The sequence below is a fragment of the Malaclemys terrapin genome, chromosome 16 (assembly GCF_027887155.1).
Source record: "Malaclemys terrapin pileata isolate rMalTer1 chromosome 16, rMalTer1.hap1, whole genome shotgun sequence".
In the NCBI taxonomy this organism is placed as follows: Eukaryota; Metazoa; Chordata; order Testudines; family Emydidae; genus Malaclemys; species Malaclemys terrapin.
This window is the reverse complement of record NC_071520.1, coordinates 26,781,045-26,804,523: the sequence shown is the minus strand read 5'-3', so window position 1 is coordinate 26,804,523 and position 23,479 is coordinate 26,781,045. Positions and strand designations below refer to the sequence as shown.

At 41.6% G+C, this 23,479-nt stretch overlaps 1 protein-coding gene across 1 annotated transcript in view; it reads right to left on the bottom strand.

Moving 5' to 3' along the window:
- Positions 1-22,438, bottom strand: part of SETD1B (SET domain containing 1B, histone lysine methyltransferase) — a 64,846-nt gene extending 42,408 nt beyond the window's left edge. The window contains exons 1-6 of the mRNA XM_054006599.1: positions 22,139-22,438; positions 21,790-21,944; positions 21,265-21,363; positions 20,540-20,810; positions 15,847-15,959; positions 11,379-12,554 (exon numbers count right to left, since the gene is read on the bottom strand). Of these exons, the coding sequence (XP_053862574.1) occupies positions 11,379-12,554; positions 15,847-15,959; positions 20,540-20,810; positions 21,265-21,363; positions 21,790-21,944; positions 22,139-22,211 (1,887 nt within the window). The 5' untranslated portion in view covers positions 22,212-22,438. The remainder of the gene's footprint in view (positions 1-11,378; positions 12,555-15,846; positions 15,960-20,539; positions 20,811-21,264; positions 21,364-21,789; positions 21,945-22,138) is intronic.
- Positions 22,439-23,479: the final 1,041 nt, after the last annotated feature.

Below are 23,479 nucleotides of genomic sequence, written 5' to 3'. Positions count from 1 at the left end.
TGGATAAAGTTTTTATCAAAATATGCTTTCCCATTAGACTAGTTGATTACTTTGAAATTACAGATGAATACCTGCATAGACAGATTATTCATCCAAAATACTATATGCAAACAATTGTGAGAAAAGCCATAACTCCACACTGAAGACAGCTCTTTGCTTAAGTATTCAGAATTAAGTCCACCACAACTCACCTACTTGATTTAGTCCATTAACTACCAAAGCCTCGGTCTCTTTATTGACCAATCATGCATCTTCCTTTTAAAAATACCTTACCCTATGGTTTTCAGTTAATACCATTTTACTTTGGATTATTTATCCTCAACTCCTTTAAAAAGGGCAAAAGTGAACAGTAGGTAATTAAATTGTATTCCATATACTGTAATCAATATGCTTAACACATTGCAGACAAGATTAATGCTGTATCTTGCTAAAAAGTAGTGGCAATTGTGGACTATTATTGTTGCCACAGCACACTAATGAAAATGGCCAAAAATATGAGTCAAAAGCATATAGACACTAAATTCTTTGGACCATTTAAAATTATGCTATCAGATCAATAATAAAGATCCGAGTGCATCCTTGGTGTTGTCCAACTGAAGTCAATTGAGTTCCATCAGGGATGAGTATAGACAGTCCAATATCTTCTCCTTCGACCAACAAAATCTTCATCCACGTTAATAAAACTATAGATTTTTAACAGCTAAAATCTTTTAAATCTTTTACATTTTACTCTATATGCCACCCCAAGGTTGTATTTTTCTAATGACAATGAAAAACGATTACTGTAAGGCCTTCAGAACAGGTACTGTCATCTTTGCGTACGTCCCCAGTACCTAGAATGTCATGGGCAGGACTGGAAAACAAATATCCAGTAGTGAGAAAGATCATTTTGGTTTACAGCAAATTTCACTTTCTGGTTCTCCTGCACTAGGCTGCGCTGCTTGGGTTGCAGACAATGCAGTGGGGTGTTTGTTGAAACAAAAAACTGTTTCCATTGGAATTTAAAAGCAAAAAATCTGTTAGACCTCAGTCCTGCCATGGGCCTCTGCATGGGCACAGGCATCCACATATATGATGCTTTTGAAGGATCAGACATAAGGGTGAGACATGCACACAGCACTTATTTATGGAAACATTTCTAACGGACTTAGGTTTTATAAAAGATTTTTGTATTACAACTTATTTTTTAACCTAAATTTGTGGCCATCTCTGACTGGACACATCCCTTTTAAAAAAACAAAAATAATGTTTGAACAAATTCAAAGATGGATCCCTAGTCAAAATATAGTATTTTAACCACATTTTCCTATTACTACAATGTATGACTTTGTTCAACTTTTCCTTACATTTCACTTGAATTTAAAGGTTTTGGTTCAGTACTAAAGATCTTTGTATTTTCAGAGTTATTTATGTTTTAGGCAACATACAAAGCTCATATCACGATAACAGGTTTCTGTGTTTTTTGCCCATATTAACTCCATGTTCCCACCAAAGAATGCAGTTGGACCCCGCTACCCACAACATCCTCCAGCTGAAATGGATATATTTAGTGACTGCACAGCCACAGGAGATGAATGGTGCACAACCCTACAAACCATTTTCCAAACATTAACTTAAACCTGACCTGATCGAGTCTAAAGCCTGCAGCAATATCACTGGTGTGCTCTGGATTAAAGTTTAGTGGCTGGAAAAAACACCAACCACCTGGAATAATAGTCTCTGCAAAAGACTTTGGGAGAAGGGGAAGCTGTGAGGAATTTGGTTACCAAAAAAAAAAAATCAGTCTGCTTGTTTTAAAGAAGGAGTCTTTCTTCATTACTGTAGTAACTACATTTCGATCCCATATAGTCATGTGAAAAGAACACATTTCTTGAACAAAAACACAGTTATGTGATCCTTGCCCTGAATTATATTAAGCTTTCTCCAGAAAGAAGTGTAAGAAAATGTCTGACTGTCTCTCACTCCCAGGCTACTGGTTAAAGCTGCGGACTCAGGACTTCTGGGTTCTTTCTCTAGCTCTGCCATCAACCTACTTCATGGATAGTAGGTAAATGAGGAGAGCTGCTGGTCAAAGAATCATGATAAATTGTATTTATCATATGTTCATCACCTCCACAGGAGATATAAATCTACATTACATCAAAATGAACACACCAAAATCTGCAAATTAAACCTAAATCCCACCAACAAAATGCATAAGTCAAAATACCAGAATCGTAAAATGTGAAAATTGGCAATTTTATTACAGCAGTGTGACCCTTTTGCAACCAAGCCTCCAAACCAGGAGAAACTCTGCCAGCTCCAGGTTCAAACAGAGAAATGAAACCTAATGGTTTCATTTCCTTCTCTCATTCCTGTCTCTGTGCATTGTTCATGCTGTCCTTTATGCATAGAATGATCTCAGGATCCCAACCCACCAACTTCCCTTAACTGAAATCACTAAAAATTCACTTTTGTAAAACCTATAAGAAGTGATTTTACTACAAGTTAGGGGAAGAGAACATTAAAAAATCCAACGCACCATCTCTAGATTTCCTAGTGCATCTTGACTTTTATGTGCCAGTGTTCTACCCTGTAATCTTTTCAGAACAGGCACTTCTTTATTTTTGTACATTCTAAAGTACAATCACATTGCCAAGGCTAAACAAATAAAATTTTACAAATACTAAAACTCTTTTTTAGGCCTCCCAATCTTTTATAGACACCTAAAGCAAAAACTTATCCCTGGATGGGTACAACATTTACAAAAGATCATCTGGTAGTTTTATAACAAAACCTGAGACAGCAGTCTGGATCAAACGAGTTCTTGTGCACAGGTATGACACGCACGGGGTGTAACGAACTCACTGGTTTCATTTTGGGTTTTGCCTTTGCTGCACTAGGTAGAAACTAAGCCCCAAACCGAAAACCAAAATTAATGGGGCGCAATCGTGACCTGCAGCTGACGTGTACATAAGTCCTACTCATTAACTGGTTTTTTTAGGGAACATCAGGGAAGGCAACAGCAACTGAACATCTGAATATGCACTAGTCAATCTATTGCTGTGTGTGTGACAGACAGACAGGGCACTCTGAACACAGAATACAGTGGCTTCTCGGTTTTCTTAAAAATCACTGAGAGATTAATGCTGGCAGCAGACAGCCTAGCACAATATGTCAACAGCAATTATTTTCTCAATATTTCTATAGATTACCTAATACACTGGCATGATTTTTCAATGCCATTCATTTTGCCACACACTGTTACCAAGTAATTTGTTTGCTTACGCTTGGTCACTTTCCACAGCCATCAAGTGCTGAGGACAATTGGGCATATAACTAACCGGAGAAACTGAAGGAATTCTTGGGTAAGGTATATATTATTATAATATGAAACCTCACCACTTGCATTTCTGAGACTTAAATATCCAATAACATCACAACTAATGGTTGGACTTTGATGGGAACAAAGGTCTAGAGAAAGTACTATTTACAAAAAGCAGAAATTAAAATGCCAAAAATAACAGTCAAGCATTTTTAATAAGCCCCTAAGATATTCTGGGGCTAAGTCATATCCAAACCCTGCATAGGAGCACAAGAGGAAAGGGCGGAGAAGGCAGCACAAGAGTCTTCCCCACTAATGTCCTTGTACAGGAGTTGGTCATAAGGATCAGCAAGGTGTGCTGGGCACAGTCCTCCTCTGGCCCCCTTTACTGGCAGGCTGATTCTAGTACCAGAAGAACAGCTCACACTGCTTTGTGTCTATGCATGGTCACATCTGTGAAAAGCAGGATTTAGACATATGTAAAACAGGGACCATTCACCAGCTATTGCGTTGGTCATAAATCTCTTGAGGAGCAAAGTCTCTGCTTCCTGATATTATCCCCTGTGGGCCATAGGTATTTGACAAGTGGCAGGGCCACAGCCTCATTCCTCTATACCAACAAGCAACTCTAGCTGGGCGGTGAAGGACTGCATGTTGCATCCCCGGAAAGGGTGACAGAGTTGCCATTTGGGGCATGCTTCTCTAGGAGGAATGCTGGTGGATGGGGACTTGCACTGTATAATGGTGCACCTCCACTCTGTCTCTCTCTCACACACACACACAGCCTTAAAAGCTGCAGTATGACCTTAGAGTATGAGAACTTCTACAGATTTTACAATGCAAATTCTGAGCAGTATTCTTACTTATTATTTAAATAGGAATAATATATAGCCATTCCTTTAAATGGCTGAAAATGTTAAGAAAACCACATACAGTAAAACTGTGAGAAGACTGAATTAAAAGAGGATATATAACCAGCAACAATGATTTATAAAAGGGTATGAAAATGTCACTTATATTAGATATGCAAACTTTAAAAGCCTCAAAGTCCTAGCATGACACCAGACAGTGAAAGAAGCACTGGACCTCTCAACCACAACATGCTTTCTATTTTTCAGTCAGACTCAAAAGCATTTCACCATTTCTAGTTTTGTTACTAACAAGACACGTGTTCCTTTGTTCTTCTGTTTCACTATCAGGGCTTTGTATAAAAATCTAGTGAAATATTTCTTCATTTAAAAAACACGTTTATCCCTGCATATATGTATGTATGAACACAATACAGTACTTACATAACCAAACTGAAGTTCTCACCAGTCCTATGTAGTTCTACTCTGAAAAGTGACTGTAAAAAAATGCAATTCCGGGTCTGTCATCTCCCTTCAACTCCATATCCGATGTGCTCTGTTCAGAAGCAAGTTACTATTTTCCTAACTACCCGCCCTGCAAATGCAACCAGGTATGTGAGAATCAAGTTGGTCTCTCTCTCTCACACCATCACCAATAATATGGATTCTACAGAGCAAATTATGACTGAAGGTAACAATTGTGCAACTCCTTTGCCTTCAATGAGGTTTCGTAGAAGGGACCAACTGGAAGTTAGAAAACAAATCCAAGACTGTACGAGGAAGAGAGACCGTCCATTTCAGTCTCTTAGCCGTACTGGCTCTGCAGGCATATAAACCAGTAACAGCTCATTTTCATCACTCAGAGCAGCAGACAGGACACCAAATCCACACAAAGGTTGAATCCTGTGCTGGACCTCCAGGAGGCTCTGGGGGAGGGAAAAGGTGGCTTTCGTTTAAGCAATTTTTGCACCCTCAGAATTCTGCACTGCTTCAGGAGCCAGCGCAGCCCCCAATTTACAAGAGCCTCGTGAGGGCGGCCTCTGGTTTGCTCTGCAGCCTGGAGCAGTCCAAAATCCCGCCCCCCCCCCCCCCCCCCCCGCACTTGGGGGCATGAACCTGCCCCTAGCATGCCCTCTACCCTGAGGTTTAAAGGGTGGTCAGGGTACTGAGTGCCTGTGCCAGGATGGGGGTGGGAATTCTCCTATGACCCTTTTGAGGGCTATTTGTGGTCCCTAAATGCTGCTGTGGTGGCTCCTATCCTAGGGTGACCAGATGTCTTGATAATAGGGGCTTTGTCTTATATAAGCAACTATGCGCACAAACACCCCAAGAAAATAGTGCCCCGATTTATCACACTTGCTATCTGGTCACCCTCTACACAAGAGCAGAATCTGTCCCAAGGAGCACATTCAAATAAAATGATTATACATAGTCCGTTTTTACAGTAAACCCACACTTGGAAATGAACAGACCTCTGAGGATTTGAAAAAGACAAATGTAATGTCCTGTTTAAATAATCTTTTAATGGATTTGGGCATTTGACTTCCCTTGAGTAACCTTACACTCTTAGGGTCCAATCCTCCAGTAACAATGTCGTCTATGAGGCGCTTTGTTTGAGTAAAAAATGACAGAACGGAATCCGTAGTTTAAGTAGTTCTCTCTCACTGCTTACATTGCACAAGCTTGGCATAAGTGACATCATACACATATACAACAGAGCTACTGTGCCAGACTCTGCTACACTGACATTGGCTGGCTGCATAGATGGAAATTAATGGTCACAACATGTACCTATTTCTTGAATTTCGATTATGAGCAGGTTCTGTGAAGCATGATCGCATTCTAGAGACCTCAGAGCTCAGGAAAATGCCTGTTTTATTTGAATCACACAAGGTGTGCTTATGAGACTGGGCAATAAGTCACAGGTCTCAGGGTTTTTTCATCTTTAATTAACACAAAGAAATTCAGTGCAACTTTCCCACACAACTACCCCATCCAGAGATGGTTCCTATTCTAGCTGTAAATGGGGTCCCAGGTGCGCATACAAATAATGCACATACATAAGTTTGCACAGCTATTTATGGGCATGAGGGCTGAGACACTGCTACTGTGGAAACCATAGCTCTGAATTTCCTGGCTCTTAGGTTTTAAATTCTCAGCCTCAATGTGCATTTACATTGCTTTTTGCCTTGAATTAAAACTTCTGTGCCTTACAGAAAAGGATACGGCAGAAACGTCCAGCCTCAACAAATATGAACCAAATCACTGTGTATTTAAAGGATCCCCAAGCAGTTAACATATGATGAGCCAAATTATGCCCTGGGTTGAGTGGGAATGAGAATGGGGAAAAGATGACATGGGGGGAGGGGTCTCTTCCGCTCCACTCAGGAGCATTTAAGGATCTTAACCTTTTGAACTATAGGCAGAGGCGCTGGTTCTTGCCTGCACAGTGCAGCATAGCTCCAAAAAGGTATGGGCCACACTCCCTGATCAAGAGATAGCTTCCCAGGCAGCTCATGCATCCTTTTACAAAGGAGCAGGAAGGCATAGCTGGCTAGGAGTGTTCCAGTGGCCCCCCTTCACTGGCGCGATGGTTCTAGTACTAGAAGCACAAATGGCATTGCTCTGCTCCCCTGAACGGTCACTACTGCGAAAGGACAATTTAGATGGACCTTTAATAGGAATCCATTCAACAGCTACTGAAATGCAACCAACTCTAGGGTGCGAATATAGCGGCTGTTTGACAGCACACAACTCTCTGCAGTACTTTAGAACAGGAGGGGAGGAAGAATGCCATATCCAGTTAAAACTGAGGAGGGGAATTAGAGAGGTAGAATGGAACTGGCCTGTCTGATATTTTTACAGAGACAAAGTGAGTGAGGTGAAAGAGACAAGTTTTCGAGCACACACAGCTCTTCTTCAGGTCAGCTCCACGGTAAAGTTTCCAAAGTCTAGGCATAACTACGGAGGAACAAAAGCTCAAATACATTTAAACATGTAGGGCAAATTCATCCTGGATGGAACTCCAATGACTTCAGTGGAGCTTAACTAGGGATGAATTTGGCTCATTTCAATTTATGCTGATCTATAATTTTAGATGTAGAAAGTCTCTACAAAAAAAATATAAAATAAAGTAACTGCGATCCTGTGATGAGACATTTCAGCATCAACTGACAAAGAAAAACTGTGCCACCGCATTAAAACAAAGTTTGCTCTCGGAGCTGGTTTCATCAGCAGTTTTTAGGTGTCCTCAGGACAACTGCATATTACGTAATCTCCATTTGTGTCACAAAACCCTTTACTAAAACTTACAGCAAGTAAAGTACAGAGCAGAGCTACAGCCTCGTCATTATTATTTCCGAGGAGTCCTATTTTCATTATCATCTTAGGCATTTATAAGGCACCCGTCACTCTGGTATCTAGGTGCATAGGCAATTTACAAGGACGGTTGGTAGGCTGTTGATCATCAACATAAAAGTATTTCCTAATAAGTGAAGTGCTAATCGGATGACATTCTTATCATAAAAAAAAGCTGCTTAAAAAAAAAAAAAAAAACAACAACAACCCAAAGTCTTCATACACTGGAACACAAAAGGCACCATCAATATAAAACAAAGTGATTTGTTCTGATCCTACCGTCCTCCCCAATATGCACATGCAGGGCCTCTTCCTGTAGCAGGCCTCAAGCAAAAACAAGACCTGGCTCAAATGGGATGTCAAAACATCAAATGTTACATATTTAACTCTTGCGCTTCTGAAACTCCACGCAAAGATTTTTTTTTTTTTTTTTTTTAAAGAGCTTGATATGATTACACCTTCCTCACTGTCGCTCAGTTAGGCAGGACAAAAGGTTTTTCTCAGTGTTACCTATGGAATCTTGCTAAAATAAAATTTTAAGTAAACTCTATTTCACTCCCCCCCGTTTTTGTTCCCGAACTCGACTACTTTGAATGAGCTCTACAGGTTTTCTTAAATTCTTGCATGTGCTTTTTGTAAAGGAGCCCTTCCTCCTGTCCCCGCCCCTTTCCCCACAGCCCATATTTCATCTCCACTTTAGGCTCTGCTTCTTAAGCTTCCCTTGGCTGAAAGAAAGCAGCTAACAGGACTTTCTTTGGAGCCCATAATCACTATCCTGAGATTAGCCATGGGTAGGTGTTGCCGATAGAAGCATGGCATTCCCTTTCTCAGAGTCAAACACACTGCCAAGCTCAACGAAGCAGGCCAGATCCTGGAATCAAACTCGGGTGTCTTGCAGAGTTAATGCGGGACCAGCCTCACTCTCTTCATTTTAACCTCTGCTATTGCAACTCTGGGTTTCCTGCCTTTATGCAGGGTACATGGTGCTTTCCCTAGAGAACAAGAGTTACTGCATAACAGCAATTCTGAGGTAGAGCCAAAACCTGCTCCCACTGACAAAACTCCCATTCATTTTGGTGGAAGCAGGATTGGGCCCATGAAAAGCTGCTGCCACCTTAAACGAAAACGTTCCTGCTACCTTTTTGGGGGGTATTATTATTACAAGTATTGAGACCTCACTGTCTGCGTGTGTACAGACAGAGTGTGCACTCAGACTGTATATCAATACACAGTCGGACACTTTAAAAGCGAATTATGAAGGAAACACAGGTTCCAAGTATCTGCCCTTGATTGCTTCTTTAAAACACAAAGATGGCTACCACGGGCCCCTCCCCACCCAAATATAAATGTTGGCTCTGCTCTTCCCCCTCACACATTAGAAATACTAGGTCCTGGCTTCCCTGTTTGCTGAAGGATTCTTTGAAGGACTGGAGCTGAACAGTAACATCACAATAGGCTGATGCCTAGCTGTGGCTTTCCCAGCCCAAGACTCAGTACTCCTTTCTGACTCACTTGAAGTTTGGAAAGCTACAGCTCAAATTTCAGCCTCTGGTGGAGTCGCTATTCAACTCCAGTCCTTCAAAGAATCCTTCAGCAAAAGGGAGGGGAGCCAGGACCTAGTTTGGAAAACTGGGAGGGGGCGGTCACTGGGGGGAGAGAAGCAAAAAAGCACCCAGCCCACACTTCATAAAGGAGCAGTGAAAGGCACATACATTTTTTTAAATGCACTGGAATAGTTTTAGGGTGATTTGTAAATAATAGGAAGTTCTGAACAAACAGGTCTAAGAAGAAAAAAAATAGAATACCTTTTTGTAAGAAGACAACAACAGCAGGGAGAATAGGTTTTGAGATACTCTTAGCAACTTTTTGACTTTTAAATAGGCTTTTAGAACATATTCCGTTTTGTGCAACAGAACCGTGAAGACGAACTTCTGACACTGATATCTCGTTAAGGGAAGACTAAGATTAATCACAGGCTTCAACTTCTGCACACTGTTGTCCCATGTTACAATCTGTTAATACAATATACCGGGAACTCCTCTGAGGCCAGTAAGGGACGTTAACATTGCAGTTGTAGAAAGTCCCTGACCCCAAACGATCACAGTGGCATTCGTCCCATTTTTAAAATGTGATGAAATGCTCGTCGTTAGAAGAAAGCAGATTCAAGCCCATAATGCCCAACAGATCATGCAGAGTTTCCATCTGTGAATAAGCTAGTCACAAAACGTGGGTTTTTCAAAAATATCCTCTCTCAATCCTGCAGGGCCAGTCTTCTGGTTTAAAACCCACTTCCCAACCAAGACTGGGGCGTCAAAGGAAACATGTATTAGAGAGTATCAGAGGGGTAGCCATGTTAGTCTGGATCTGTAAAAAGCAACAAAGAGTCCTGTGGCACCTTATAGACTAACAGATGTATTGGAGCATAAGCTTTCGGGGGTGAATACCCACTTCGTTGGATCTCTCCAGTCATGTTACCAGAGGGGTGGAGACTGGGTCAGCCTATAAAAAGAATGGGCGCACACCAAGTGGTTGAGCTGCTTCTAAAGCAGGACCAGCACTGCCGTCCAAGTTCAAAAAGATTTGAACATGTACTTACAAAACACACACGAAGTATCAGTCATCATTTAGGCATAAAAAATAGATCTGAGGAGAATGTTCCTATTAGCCTTATTGAACATTTTAAAACGTGTGATCTGATGATTGTAGTGCCTTTCAACCAAACAATCCCAAAGCATTTTGCAAACCACACATGCACAGGAATGCTGCACCTGCTCCTGAAATGCAGCCACTTCTAGGGTGGAAACACAGCAACTGTTTACTGGAGAAGTATTTTCTGCCAGTTTAATTACAGAAATGCTTTATAAATAAAGCAAATTATCTTTTACACCGTGTTCACTTATTAGACAGAACCAATCTAGAATACTAGATGTCTCCCTGAATGTGTTTTTTTCTTGTACTCAAATTATAATAATTTCATCTGCTTGAGATCCTGTTATAAACAGTACTGAGTAGAAGGGTCAGGCGCTTGTGAAGATATATATTTTGACTGTCAGTGACATGTTATACTGGGACCCAAATGTACATTACAGTATGTTACTCACATTTGTTTCAATTGAAACACCAAATAAAACACCCACTGCAATGCACTCTCTGTCTGCTGGCAGCATTCCATATAGTTACGCTCCTGAAGTCCTTCATCCCCAAATGCTCCATTACAGGCAGCAGGCTGTGCTCTATTGTTGGAAGACTCAGTGGAACACATCCCCAGTAGGTCAGTTACCTCTCGTCTAAATCGCTTAAGGAAAGAGTATGTTAGAACCCAACAACTGTTTCCTGTTCACACCTGATGGAATAAACAATTTGACAACTACCAAAGTAGATGTATTTTTAACAAGGGACATCAGAGCTGGCAAGCGGAATTGGACTGACAGCTCTGGTGACTCAAAAATCTGTTGATCCACAGGACAGTAACTGCATGGGCAGTGGTAATGCAAATTTCCTCAGTCTCACCAATAAGTTTCAACCCTAAGCTAGAATGAGCACCACCACGATGGAAATCAGTTTTTATGGCCTATTCAATCCTAGAGCTCCCTACGTGAAACTACCAATTACAGGGGTTGTCCTTGAAATAGGGATGCCTGTTAACCAGGAACCGGACTAAGACCATCAGCTCATGTCACATCTACCCCATTACCAACTCCCTGAGTCAAACCTGGTTAAAACCACCCTGGCTCAAAAAACAATAACAAAACAAAAAACAAAAAAAACCCACAACAGTTTCTAAAGACCACTTTTTGAATAGAGTACATGCTCTACCTTGTTCTAGTCACATAGACATTCATGTAGCTTATCTGAATTCTCTCTCTTACCTCATCCATTTTTTCTGATGTTGGTGTCTGGTCACCAGGCAGCATTTCTTTAGTCTCAGAAGTCTCAGCTTTGGATGTCCTACTCAGCTGATCAATAGGAGTCATACTGGCCTCTGACGTTCCTCTTGAATTCTGACTCAGAGGAGCTGTCCCAGGGATTGGCTCGTCGTCATCAGAATCTGGTAACGGTGTTGGACTAATGTCCTCCAAGCCAGTGCTGGAGGGACGTGAGGATGGGGTTTGAGCTCTATAACTGGGCTGAGAGTTAGAGCCATACAATGGGATAGGAGAAAGTTGGGAGGAGGAGGAAGAGATAGGGCTACCTTCCATTCGGATCTCATTGTCCGAATCATGTTCGTTGAGAAAAGGTAACTTTGTTCTCTGCTCTTTCAAGAGCATCTCAATCCTTGAGTCTAAACTGTTATGCTGCATTTCAGACTCCATGGTTGGGGTGCCAGGTGTCTCACTCCTTTCCGGAGTCTGAGAGAAGGATGCTGTACTTTGTTCGGTAAGACAGTTTGACTGTGGCAGGGATGGGAGTTCCTCCTGTTTTTCTTTCACAGGAACAAAATCAATATTCGTAGCAGCACTACTTTCTACTAAGATCTCAGCTGGAGGCGGGGCAGGTCTCCGGTACTCAGTGTCTCTGGAAGTTTGGGGATACTGCTGTTCATCAGATGGGGGAAATACAGCTGGTGCTTGGTATGGAGAGAAGGCAGATTTATAACTTGAAGAACCAGAGTGGCTCAAGGGAGGAGTGTGAGAATATTGTACTGGCTCTTGCTGATGAGACTTGAACGTGCTAAACTGATGTTCTGACCCTCTGTAAACACCTGCCGAGTTATGGACATAGTGATGTCCTGGTCGTCTATTATAGGCATCTGTAAATTTTGTTTCATGTCTCCTGGGTTTATACCCAGAGTCCTGTCCGTAATGGTAAGCTGGTGTCGTTTGACGACTGGAATAGGTTGAATCTTGGGAAAACGGAGTCCCCAGTCGTGGGGTGAGTGGGGTTCCTTGGGACTGTGGGGTATACTGGCTATACGAGTTTGGGGTGTCTTGCCGACTGCTGGAATAGGCTGTATCATGGGAAAACGGGGTGCTACTGTTTGGGGTAATGGATGATCCCGCAGAAGAAAGGTTACTGTCTTTCAGACGTTTTACAGAATCAGTCAACTATAAAAAATAAAATAAAAGTAAATAATAGATCTAGATATATACACACATACACATTCAAAAACTATTTGTCTGATTTTCTGAGAAGCTGAGCACCAAGACTTTCAATTGACTTCCATGGCAGTAGTGGGTGCTCGCCGCTCTGAAAACCAAGTCATACACAAATAATTATCCGTTAAAATAGGCAGGCCGTTATTTTGGTTTTAAAAGTCTGTAGGAGAGGAAGTGAAGGAAATGGGCAAATACTAATTTATTCTTTGGCAGCAATGTTAAGGTCAAGAGAATCAGGTGAACATGAGACATGAAGAATACTGAAAATAAAATAAAAAATTCTGTCAACGGTTTCTGAATGTCACTGGAGAAGAGAATGAAAGAGTGCCATTGAAACCAAAAGGTTAAGACTGTTTTACGCAGTATGAAGGGACCCAAGTAGCCAGTTTACATATCAATTCAGACTATATACATATACACACTGGCTCCACACCTGCAATCAGTTCCACATAGTAGACCCGAAAGCAAGCACAGAACCTGTGGAAGTCAATCAGGCTTTGTGTTGGTCTGATTGTCAGCTCAGACCCCCGATCTGCCTACCTGCCACATGTTAAGCTCTAGCAGAAGAGTCAATCTATCTACTATATGTAAAGAGGTTGTGTCTGAACTGCAAACAAACAAGCAAAAATTAAACAGAAACTTCACAAAGACACATGATCAGGTAGAGCGTTTCCAGCTATGGAATCTAAAAACTAAAAAACACGAACCTCACAGAACAGCCAAATAATCGATCTTAATGAAATTTACTTCAAAGGCACATTGAGGGGTTTTATCCGAACAATCCGATTAAAGTTTGAAGCCAGTAACAAAAAAGAAAGAAAGAAAAAAAAAAAAATCCCTCAAACAATGATGAGTCATATCAGCATCATGCCAAAATCAATGTTCAGTAATGTAGATAGGCAGCAGAGAGTTACCCAGTCCAAATCCCTTTCAGATCAGCAGGATATGGCCTGAGCTCTAACACAGCAACAACAAAAAACAGAGATTTTATTGAGGCCGCAGTGAAGTAATAGTTTTTAAAGTTCCTATTTAAAAGTTATCTGCTACTTTTTAAATTAAAATTCACATTTCAGTGGCTCCACAGAATCAGCGCCACTGTCAGGTTTCGTGCAGCACCCAACTGTCTGATACACTGACACAAACACACTTACAGATTTAGTTATTTTTTGCATGGTATGGCAGTTGCAGACCATACAGATTTGGCAGTTGAACTTTCTCTTCCTCACTCCACCCTCTCCTCTAAAGGTTACAAAGGCAGCTTAGGTCATACTTACTCCTCCTATAATTAATTTATGTATCAACTCCCTGGGTATTTGATTGCCTGCAGGTGAGAGCCAAGAGCGCACTCCCAGCCAAGGGCAACATAACAGCCAGCTCCAAAACCCGCTGAAGTCAATGGGAATTTTTCCATTGACTTCAATAGGCTTTGGATCAGGCCCTGAGGGAGGGAGGGCTCTAAGGAGGGAGCAGGCAGACCAGCTGACCTTTAGGGCTGAAACAGGGGGAGAGGAGGCAAATCAAGAAATGTCAAGCTACTCTACTGGAATTACTCCAGCACATTAGCAGTGTCTTGGGAGAATCTGGTAGATATTAACTGAAGGAATCACCAAAATTATTGTTCTGTGGGTCACCCCAAAAAAATTCAGTTCAGGGTAATATTGTATAATAAATTGCAAGACCTTTAATCAACAATAATGGTGGTGACTGATGTAAACAAAAAATGAAGAAGCAATTAGAGGTCTCATTAATAACTGTGAAAACCAACCCACAATAGTGGACGTGCACACATTCATTTTGGATCCTCTGTAACGAGGCAACAAGTACAACCCTGTGAAGTGCCAAGCACCATCCACTCCTTCTGAAGTCACTGGGAGTGGAAGGTGCCCAACATGGGACGCTCAGCACGGGGCAGGACTGGGCTATCTAGTCGAATCACAATCTCTTTCAGCTCCACTCTTCCACATTTAAGGGTGACCTGCTGAGGAGGAAATGAGGCCTCTTTATGATGGAGAAAGATGACCTGAAAGGTTTTGCTTTGAGGGACTTTGGAGATTGGGGGGGAGGGGGGAACAGTTTGGTGTTCACATTCAGTATTCAAGACTTGTCTATCTGGAGAACTAGTGAAATGAGGATATAATAAGAATCAAAAAGAGAGAAAGGTGAGCAACTGAGAGGGAGGAAAAGATTTATAGCTACAATGTTTAAAACTATTAAAGCCAAAACTTCCAAACCTGGATGCCTCAACTCAGGCACCTAAATCCATAATCAGACTCCTACATAAAAGTGGACAGAAATCCATGGGAGCACAGGGTGCTTAAGACCACTGAAAAATGTCAGGCCACTTTTATTTGGAAGTCTATGGCTCCAAACTAGCAAGTGATTGCACACAGAACGTGGGCCCATAAAGAGTCTCTCTCATTTAAATGGAGGTCCGCGAAGAAGCAGGTGACTGCCTGTCAGTCAGTTGCAAATGAGTTGTTTACACAGACTACTACTTAAGAGCCAAACTTTAGACACCCCAGTTTGGAACTTCTTGGCTCTGTTTTTGTTAACCAAGTAATTCCAATGACCATTTTGGAGAACTGATGTGCCCTTAACAATGACACAACACCTCTAGTCTTCATTTTAAAAGGTGTGAAGAAAAAAATCTCAAACGCATGAGACAACCTCCTGAAAAACTACGGAGGAACCAGGATGGGCATTCCTGATATTTTTAAAGAGAAAAAAAAGCAGAAAAGATACCCTAACCTTTAAAATTCAAAACACACATCTTTCCCATCTTCTAGCAAAAACCTAGAATAACCTTTAAAGTGAAGGAAAAGAGGACAAGTTTATCCTTGCAAGTCACTCCACGGACTTCAACAGGGGGACCTGATGAATGGATTTGGCCTGGCATCCTTAATTACAGAAATTACTAAAGTTACTAGGATGCATTTAGTTGGTTCTGTATATTTACAACAGGACACAGATCACTCACAATATTCACTTAGGCACAGCGTGAATTTGCACATGACACTTATAAAGAATTAAATTTGCTCTAGCAAGTTCCAGTTATTAAATCCAATGTATTTAAATACAGATAATGAATTTTAAAGTAATTTTTACAATGTACTGACAAAACTACCCCAGGATGGAATAAAACAATACCACACGTCACTTGTTATAGGAGAATCTATTTGAATCAACCACTGTCTGCTTGTAAGTTTTTAGAAATGTACTATTAAAATACACCACACTGTACCTGCTGAGTTTCATTCACAGGTGGCGAGACATCCTGCTCATTGCCTACAGGAAGGGTCTGCGGAGTGTAAAGACCATTAACCAGCAGTTCATAGAACCGCATACGGGTTTCACCTGCACAAACCACAATGAAAGTTTATTAAAAAAAAAAAAAAAAAAAAAAAGCCACACACTGTACATCGAAAGTCTCTTTATTAAGCCTTCCCCAGACACAGTTAGTCCTCTTAATAGCCCCCATTTCAGCCAACATCTTTCCATCAAAGGAGGCCAGGGCAACACTTAAGGTAAGTGCCACCGTTTCTTAAAAATCTGCCGGACAAGTGATGCAAGGCGCTCCCTTCGCTGATGATGGGAGCAACCACATCTTCAACCACAGCATCTGAAGTTAATGCATTAACAATAGGCCACCTCTCTTTGAGACAAAATGGGAAAGGTACCAGAAAGCATTAAAAAATTAGCCAGGGCAGAATCCAGCATTAGTCGTTACACTCTGTAGTCTCTGTAAATGTGCTCCCTTGAGAGGGGTTTCTAAGTAGTCTTTTTCCCTCTTATTCTATTTGGCTGCTCTGTTTCTGTGCCATGCTTTCTAGAAAGCAGTAATCTCTTTCTTCGAAGAAGTGTCAAATGGTTTACGTGTGTCAGAACTGTAACTTTTAGAAAAGCTTCATCTCACTAAATGCAACACCAATTCTGCCAATACCTGTAGCCAGTTTAGAAGCCTTTTTCACATAAACCTTTCCAATAGAATATGAGGTGTTATTAATACAAATGAGATGCAATCGAACACAATGGACAAAATAATTATCACTTCTTTTCCAAGAAGGTTCTGGCTAACCTGTGTTTTGATGTAATGCGTATGTAGCACTTTCCTAGCATGAACATTCTAAAGCAGTGGTTTTCAAACTGCAGGTCACAACCCAGTACTGGGTCATGGAATGTAAGGCACTGGGTCACGGCAGCTCTGGTCAGCACCGCGGACCGGGCCATTAATAGTCCCGTCAGCGGTGCTGCCCAGTTAAGGCAGGCTAGTCCCTACCTGTTCTGACACTGCGCTGTGCCCCAGAAATGGCCAGCAGGTCCGGCTCCTAGGCCGGGGGGCCCACGGGGATCCTGAGTTGGAGGGGGCTTGTGCGCCTCTGCCTAGGAGCCGGACCTGCCGCTGGCCGCTTCCGGGGCACAGCGCAGTCCGCGGTGCCAGGACAGGCAGGAAGCCTGCCTTAGAACCCCTGCTGCGCCGCTGACCAGGAGCCGCACCAACCCTACACCCCAATCCCCTGTCCCAGCCATTAGCACCCCCCAAACCTAGAGCCCCTTCCTGCACCCAAAACCCATCTCTGGCCCCACCCCAGAGCCTGCACCCCCAGCCCAGAGTCCTGACCCCCTCCTGCATCCCAACCTCCTGCCCCAGCCCTGAGGCCCCCCAAACCCATCGCCCCCTCCTGCATCCCAAACCCATCATCCCTGGCCCCACTCCAGAGCCTGGACCCCCAGCCCAGAGCACTGATCCCCTCCCGCACCTCAACCCCCTGCACCAGCCCACAGCCCCCTCCCACACTCTGAACTCCTCATTCCTGGCTCCACCCCACAGCCCTCACCCCTGCACCCCAACCCTCTCATTCCCCAGCTCTGTTGGGTCACAGACATCAACAATTTTCTTCAACTGGGTCGCCAGAAAAGAAGGTTGAAAACCAATGTTCTAAAGAATGCAAACCCTCATGCAATACTGATATCTGTGTTTAACATTCTTAATTTCAGGCGCTGAATTCTAGTAAATACACTTTCTTAATATTAGACAAGTTTGTTTACTTTGAGCCTGAGCCTGCTCATTTTGCAGTCAGTAAGTTTTTCACGGATTTCAAAAGAAGCTGGATCAGACCCTTTGAGATATTTTCAGTTTTGCTTACATGAGGGCTGGGTTCTTTGTTTTTTTAGAATGTGAGAATAATTTTTTTAAAATTGAAAATTAAAGTCAACACAGCAGAAAATGTTTCTTACCGAGGGTTTTTATCTTTTTCTTTTCAATTACAAATAAAAAAAAAATAAGTAATGTATAACTGAAAAAGAAATAAAATATAGTAAAAATGCACAACCCCAACGCCTGAACCTGCAGCTCACACACACATAGTATGTATTCATGTGAGTGAGTCCTCCCACTTAACAGGACTACACAAGTAAGTGCTGCAGGATCAAACACCCAATTCTCGTACATAATTGTGCATAACTAGTATCTAAAAATGCACTTGTCTAAAGAATCTGTTCCAGATTAAGACCTTGATCTTGATTCAGATAAAACGCCCATTAAATAAATACTGCCTATCAGTCTCCAATAATGTTCGGTTTTACAACACTGCTTCACATATATAAATATTGGGCCAGATTTTCAACTTGTGTAAACTGTCATCACCCAGTTAATGCAACTATGACAATCTGCAGCTGGAGATCTGGCCCAGAGCATTTGAAATATTGAATTCACATGAAATTATAGCACTTGCCATCAATGTTCTAAAGTAGAAGTAAGTTTAAAATTAGTTTTTTTAAATAGCACATATACCTTAGCTTCCTCATTCCCCTTTTTATTCAGTAAAACATTAATAAATACTTAGTATTTATATTTTCGTTTTCACAGAGCTTTGAATTACCCCCATAGAGGTACTGAGGTAGGTAATTAACTATTATATCCATTCTACAGATGGAGAAATGGAGGAAGATAAATTAACTGAATTGCCTTAAGCTACAAAGGAAGTCCATCTCAGAACTGGGAACTGAACTCATGAATTCCAAGCTCCTAGGCCTGTGCTCTGACCACATGATCATTAAATACACAGATAAAACACTTCTTGCGCTCCTTTTTATACTCATTTATTTTACTAAAATTTGGAATCCAATATTGAATTTTTATAAAAGTATATTTTACTACTTTCTTGAAAAGCTGAATATTGCGAATAAATGGATAAGTAAAATAAAAATGATAGACTGTGTAGCCAAAGATGTCATAAACTGCAACTGCTATTTTTAGCATTATATTTTAACTGATCTTGCCATACCACAAAGCATTGCTGGTATTATTGCATATTTTAAAAGAACCAAAGTAGCCACAAGTTTTTAAAAGGTTAAAATTAGAGGCACAGAGAGAGTTTATGAGTTATATGTAAAAATGAAAGTGCAATTTAAAATTAAGAAGTCTTCGTGTTTTCACCAAAGTAATTAAAACATGCAAAACCACGAACTTCTTAACATGCAGTTAACTTTCCTAGCTCTTGAACGACCACCTGTTCTAGGATTACAAAAGTGAAATATAAAACCAACAAAAAACAGAGAAAAACTCTCCAATCAGCTTGCTCAAGAAGTCTCTTAATACCTACTTTTACCCCCTGTGAATCCACTTTAATTCCCATTAGTAAAACTGAAAGTGGCTTTTGCTCCAATTTCAATGAATATGTTAATCTTCCTCAAATTTCAAAGCAACAGGATATATATCAATTTAAGATGAAATAGTGCTAAAAATATTAAATCCCAAAATCAAAGCATATGCATTTCACTGTCATGGTTTATTTATACTGGCAAATGATTTAAAAAACTTTTCTGGGTGTTCTTTTACTATTTAGGCAGTAATGTCAAAAATTATTCCATTATACTCACATAACATGCGTTACATACCTAATGTTATGTAAACACTACACTTGAAGGTTGTTGAAACTTTCTTTTATACTTTGTATGGTTAACTGAGACAAACATAGCACTTTTTTTCTTTGAGAGAAAGGTGTTCATGGGCTCTTCCTCTTTCTTAAAGAAAAACAGTGCAACACGTGCTTCAAACTCGAATGATCATGCTTAAAATGCAAATAAATAATATTAATAATAATAATAATAAAAATTACAAATAAATGCCTGTAACGTTTTGCGTACTTCGCTGCTTTAGCTTTTAGCCAGATGTTTAGAAAGGTCCTTCACTAGCATGCTTGGGGAAAAAACAACACACATAAAACAATAATAATAAGCAGAATTTTAATATTTTCAGTACTTGAATAGTTACTGCACTGTTAATTCCTATAGTACCACCATTGTGGCTCAGTCATGCTGTGGATTAAAAGTGTTACTGTCCCTTTAAGAGAGAGAGGAGATACACACACACACACACACTCTCACACCGTGTCAAGTGCTGTACACTTTTTACTGCCAGACTTGGGTTTGTTGCTAAGTACCAGTGAAACACCAGGAGCTCAAAAAATAGGATCCTGCTGTAGTTCAGGGTGTTTTTTTATATATATATAGTAGTTTCTAAGACAGGAAAAAACTTTACAACCATATTTCGAAGTGCATTTCTAAGCCTCTGAAAACGGTCACCAGTTTAGATCAAGGCATTTGTAAAGAGATTCTGAAAAGGGACGAGGGTGATGGCAAGGGCAGGGTTTGCCAAACCGGGTGTCAGTGTGAGTGAATGAAATGGACAGGATGGCAGCATTTTGTAAATTACAGGACTGTCTCCTAGCAACAGACAACACATTCAGCTCCACGTGACTTCCAATGGCCCAGAGAAAAGGAGAGACAGACAGAGGGGGAAGGAGCAACATTCACTTATTAGTATTTTTAATCATCCAGTCCCTTCAGTCTGGAAAAGCATCTCACTTTAAGAGGGGAGAGGGGATGCAGGGGTTGCAACTAGACAGAGCATGGAGCTAAAATCTGCTTCCCACCTTTTGTATCCAGTTCCACGTGGATGATGTTGCCCATGACTGATGTGTTGTGCAGGTGCTGGACGGCTTCCCTGGCACCCTTCACTGTGGCAAAGATCACTTTGGCAATGCCCAGGTGCTTCTTATTCTTGGGATTGTAGAGAATCTCTACTTCTTCCACTTCACCATATTTCTTGCACATGTCGGTCAGAAAGTTTTCACGGATGTTGTCATTCAACTTGGCAAAGGTTACCTGCTTGGGGGGCACTGGCCCCACGTAAAACTCATCAATCTGGAGATTTATACAAACATAAAATTAAATACAAATAATTAAGAACCAGGAGGGAGACTGGCAACAGAAAATTAAATCATTTGGAACAGACAGACAGAGTTAGTCTCCTTAGAACTCTGGGGAAAGAAACTGTCTACAAACAATGTCACACCAGTCTGAAGAGAAATCCAGCCTCTACACTCTCAGAAATTTATATGGAAATGGTTACTTTTTTATCTTAAAAACATATTTTCAGCAGCTATATCAAGCATCAGACTTCTAACTCAAAACAGGTAAACTGATCCTATCAGACAGATGTATTGATTTCTTTATGGAATAGGATTATTGTTAAACGGTTTGCCAGATAATGTTAATAAGAATCTGTCATTTAAATGGCCCATTACATTATTTCAAACTCAAGCTCAGTTGACAGATAACAAGAATCCAAACTAAACCTAAAGGCTAGGGCAGATACCTTGAATTTGGGAACAGAAAGCTCCAACTCCTTGGTTTTGGTCCATATTCTTCCTATCCTGGGATCTCTGACACAATCCACCGGGGCAATTCCCGAGTTCTACAAGGGGAGGGGGGATAGAACACACAAAAAACATCAATAATATTGCTAGAAATTTCGGGGGGGGGGGGGACATACCACAAGGAAGCGGGAAAGCCTCAGGGGGAAGAGAAAAGCACACATACACACGTGTCAAATTGCAATACTGCTGGGAAATAGACACAGATTGGAACCACAGAGAAATAAAGCTCCAGGTTTTAGCTCCTTCTTGGGATCCTGACAGTTGAATACATTGTGTCAGGTGGCAGTAACTTTCGTGCCTTTTCCTCCCCTCACCCTCCAACATTTGTTACAACATGAATTATTACAGCATTAAAAAATCCCTTTCCTCCATCACACCTCCCCTAAACAAGGACTGCTAGAGAGGGGGGCGAGGTAGGGGTCTGTGGGGGGTATATAATTTATTTAAAAAAAAAAAACACTTACAGGCATGCTAAAATTTTGCCCATCATAACGATAGAGTTTATGCTGTCCTTTTTTCAGAGCTGGGTCAATAATCAATTTGTAACTTCTCCAGTGGTGATTTCTTTTCTCGACAGAAGTGCTGGCTTGTGTGCTATTCTCCATTCCGTTGATCCAACCTGGGGGGAAAAAAACACAAAGTTTTTAAAAAATGTAATAAAGATCCCATTTTAAGACTCACCCATTAAACACATCAAAGCTGCGGGGGGGAAATACACAACCGGGAAGACTCTAAAATGGGGGAATTCTTAGACAACCCCTCCACCCCCGTGAGACAAGAGACAGAAAGGGGGGAAAAAAGACCCAATCTCACTTGAACTCTGTTTTTTGCCATGATCTTCTGGGTGCTTGGCTTTTTCCCCTGCCTTGATCTCCTTGAAAGACATTGTGTGAGGTGGCCGATCGTCTCCTTGCAGCGAAAGGCGAGCTCCTTTTCACATTTGGCTGGTTACATTACATTGCTTTTGAAAGGCTCCTGCCTCCTTTTTTTGCGAGCCAACACATATTGTGTGTGTGCTTTCTGCTTGCTTCTCAGGCATCCCACAATACACCACTATGGAGCTCGGCTAATGGCTAACCGCCCTCAACCGAAGGCACATTCACAGCAGCTGCAGCGCGCCGCGAAGCCCCCAGCCTCGCCGAGCCCTGGCACCTCCCCACCCGAAATAAAGGGCCATGCATTTTCCCGAGCCCAACTAGCCTCGGCAGGGGATTTTCCCCCGGTTTAATTGCATGCAGGAAATTCCTTGGAATCTGCGGGCTGCGTTTACCTTAGCGCAAACTGTTTCTAAACAAGATGGACAGAGGTGGGACAAGTTTGGGGGCACTCAGTGAGCCTTGCAGGGACAGCCAGGGAGCAGCCCGGGGCACGGGGTGAATAGCTGTGTTTCTGCCCCCCTGCTACAGTGTTTCCCCGCAGCCCCACCGAGCCCGCTGGCTGGCGAGCCGCGTTGTTACAATGTGTCCATTGCACAGGACGGGAACAAGGGGGAGAAAGTAGCAGTTTTGCTTATTAAAGGTCCTGGGGTTGCAACAGCCAATCAGCGTGGAGCTTCCATTTTGTTTTAGCGGTGAAAGGCAGCCGGGGATCTCTCTTTTTGCCTCTTTTCCTGGGCGAGGAGCGTCTCGCCTGGCTTTGGGCTTCATGTTGTTTTAGCTCATCTTGTGCTTTTGGTTTGTAATTTGGCCGTGGTTAGGTAATTGGCTGGTTAAAGGCACCAGGAGCCCGCAGCCAATCAGCGCGCAGCTTCCATTTGGCTTGAGTTATTAGACGCTGATCTAAAAACATCCTTCACCAGACAGCTAAGGAGAGGCCAACAGATCAGGCAGCCATTTTTCTGCAATGGAATTAAATGGCCAACTGGGTTTTCCTTTGTTCCAAAAGGGGATACTTTATTTGAATCCACACCATCCATTTCAGGACTTCTCAGTGTTGTATTAATGTCTGACAACATTTTAAAGGACTCAATGAAGAAGGAAGATAAAAAAGATTTGGATTTTTCCTTATGATTTGGAATCCATCTTTGTCTTGTGTAACTAGGTCATGGCACACCCTTATGTCAGCAGTAACAATTTTGAATTCAAAAATAAGTAAATACATATTTTTGTTTGGGTTTTTTAAGCTTTAGAACTATATTATGACTGAACAATAAAT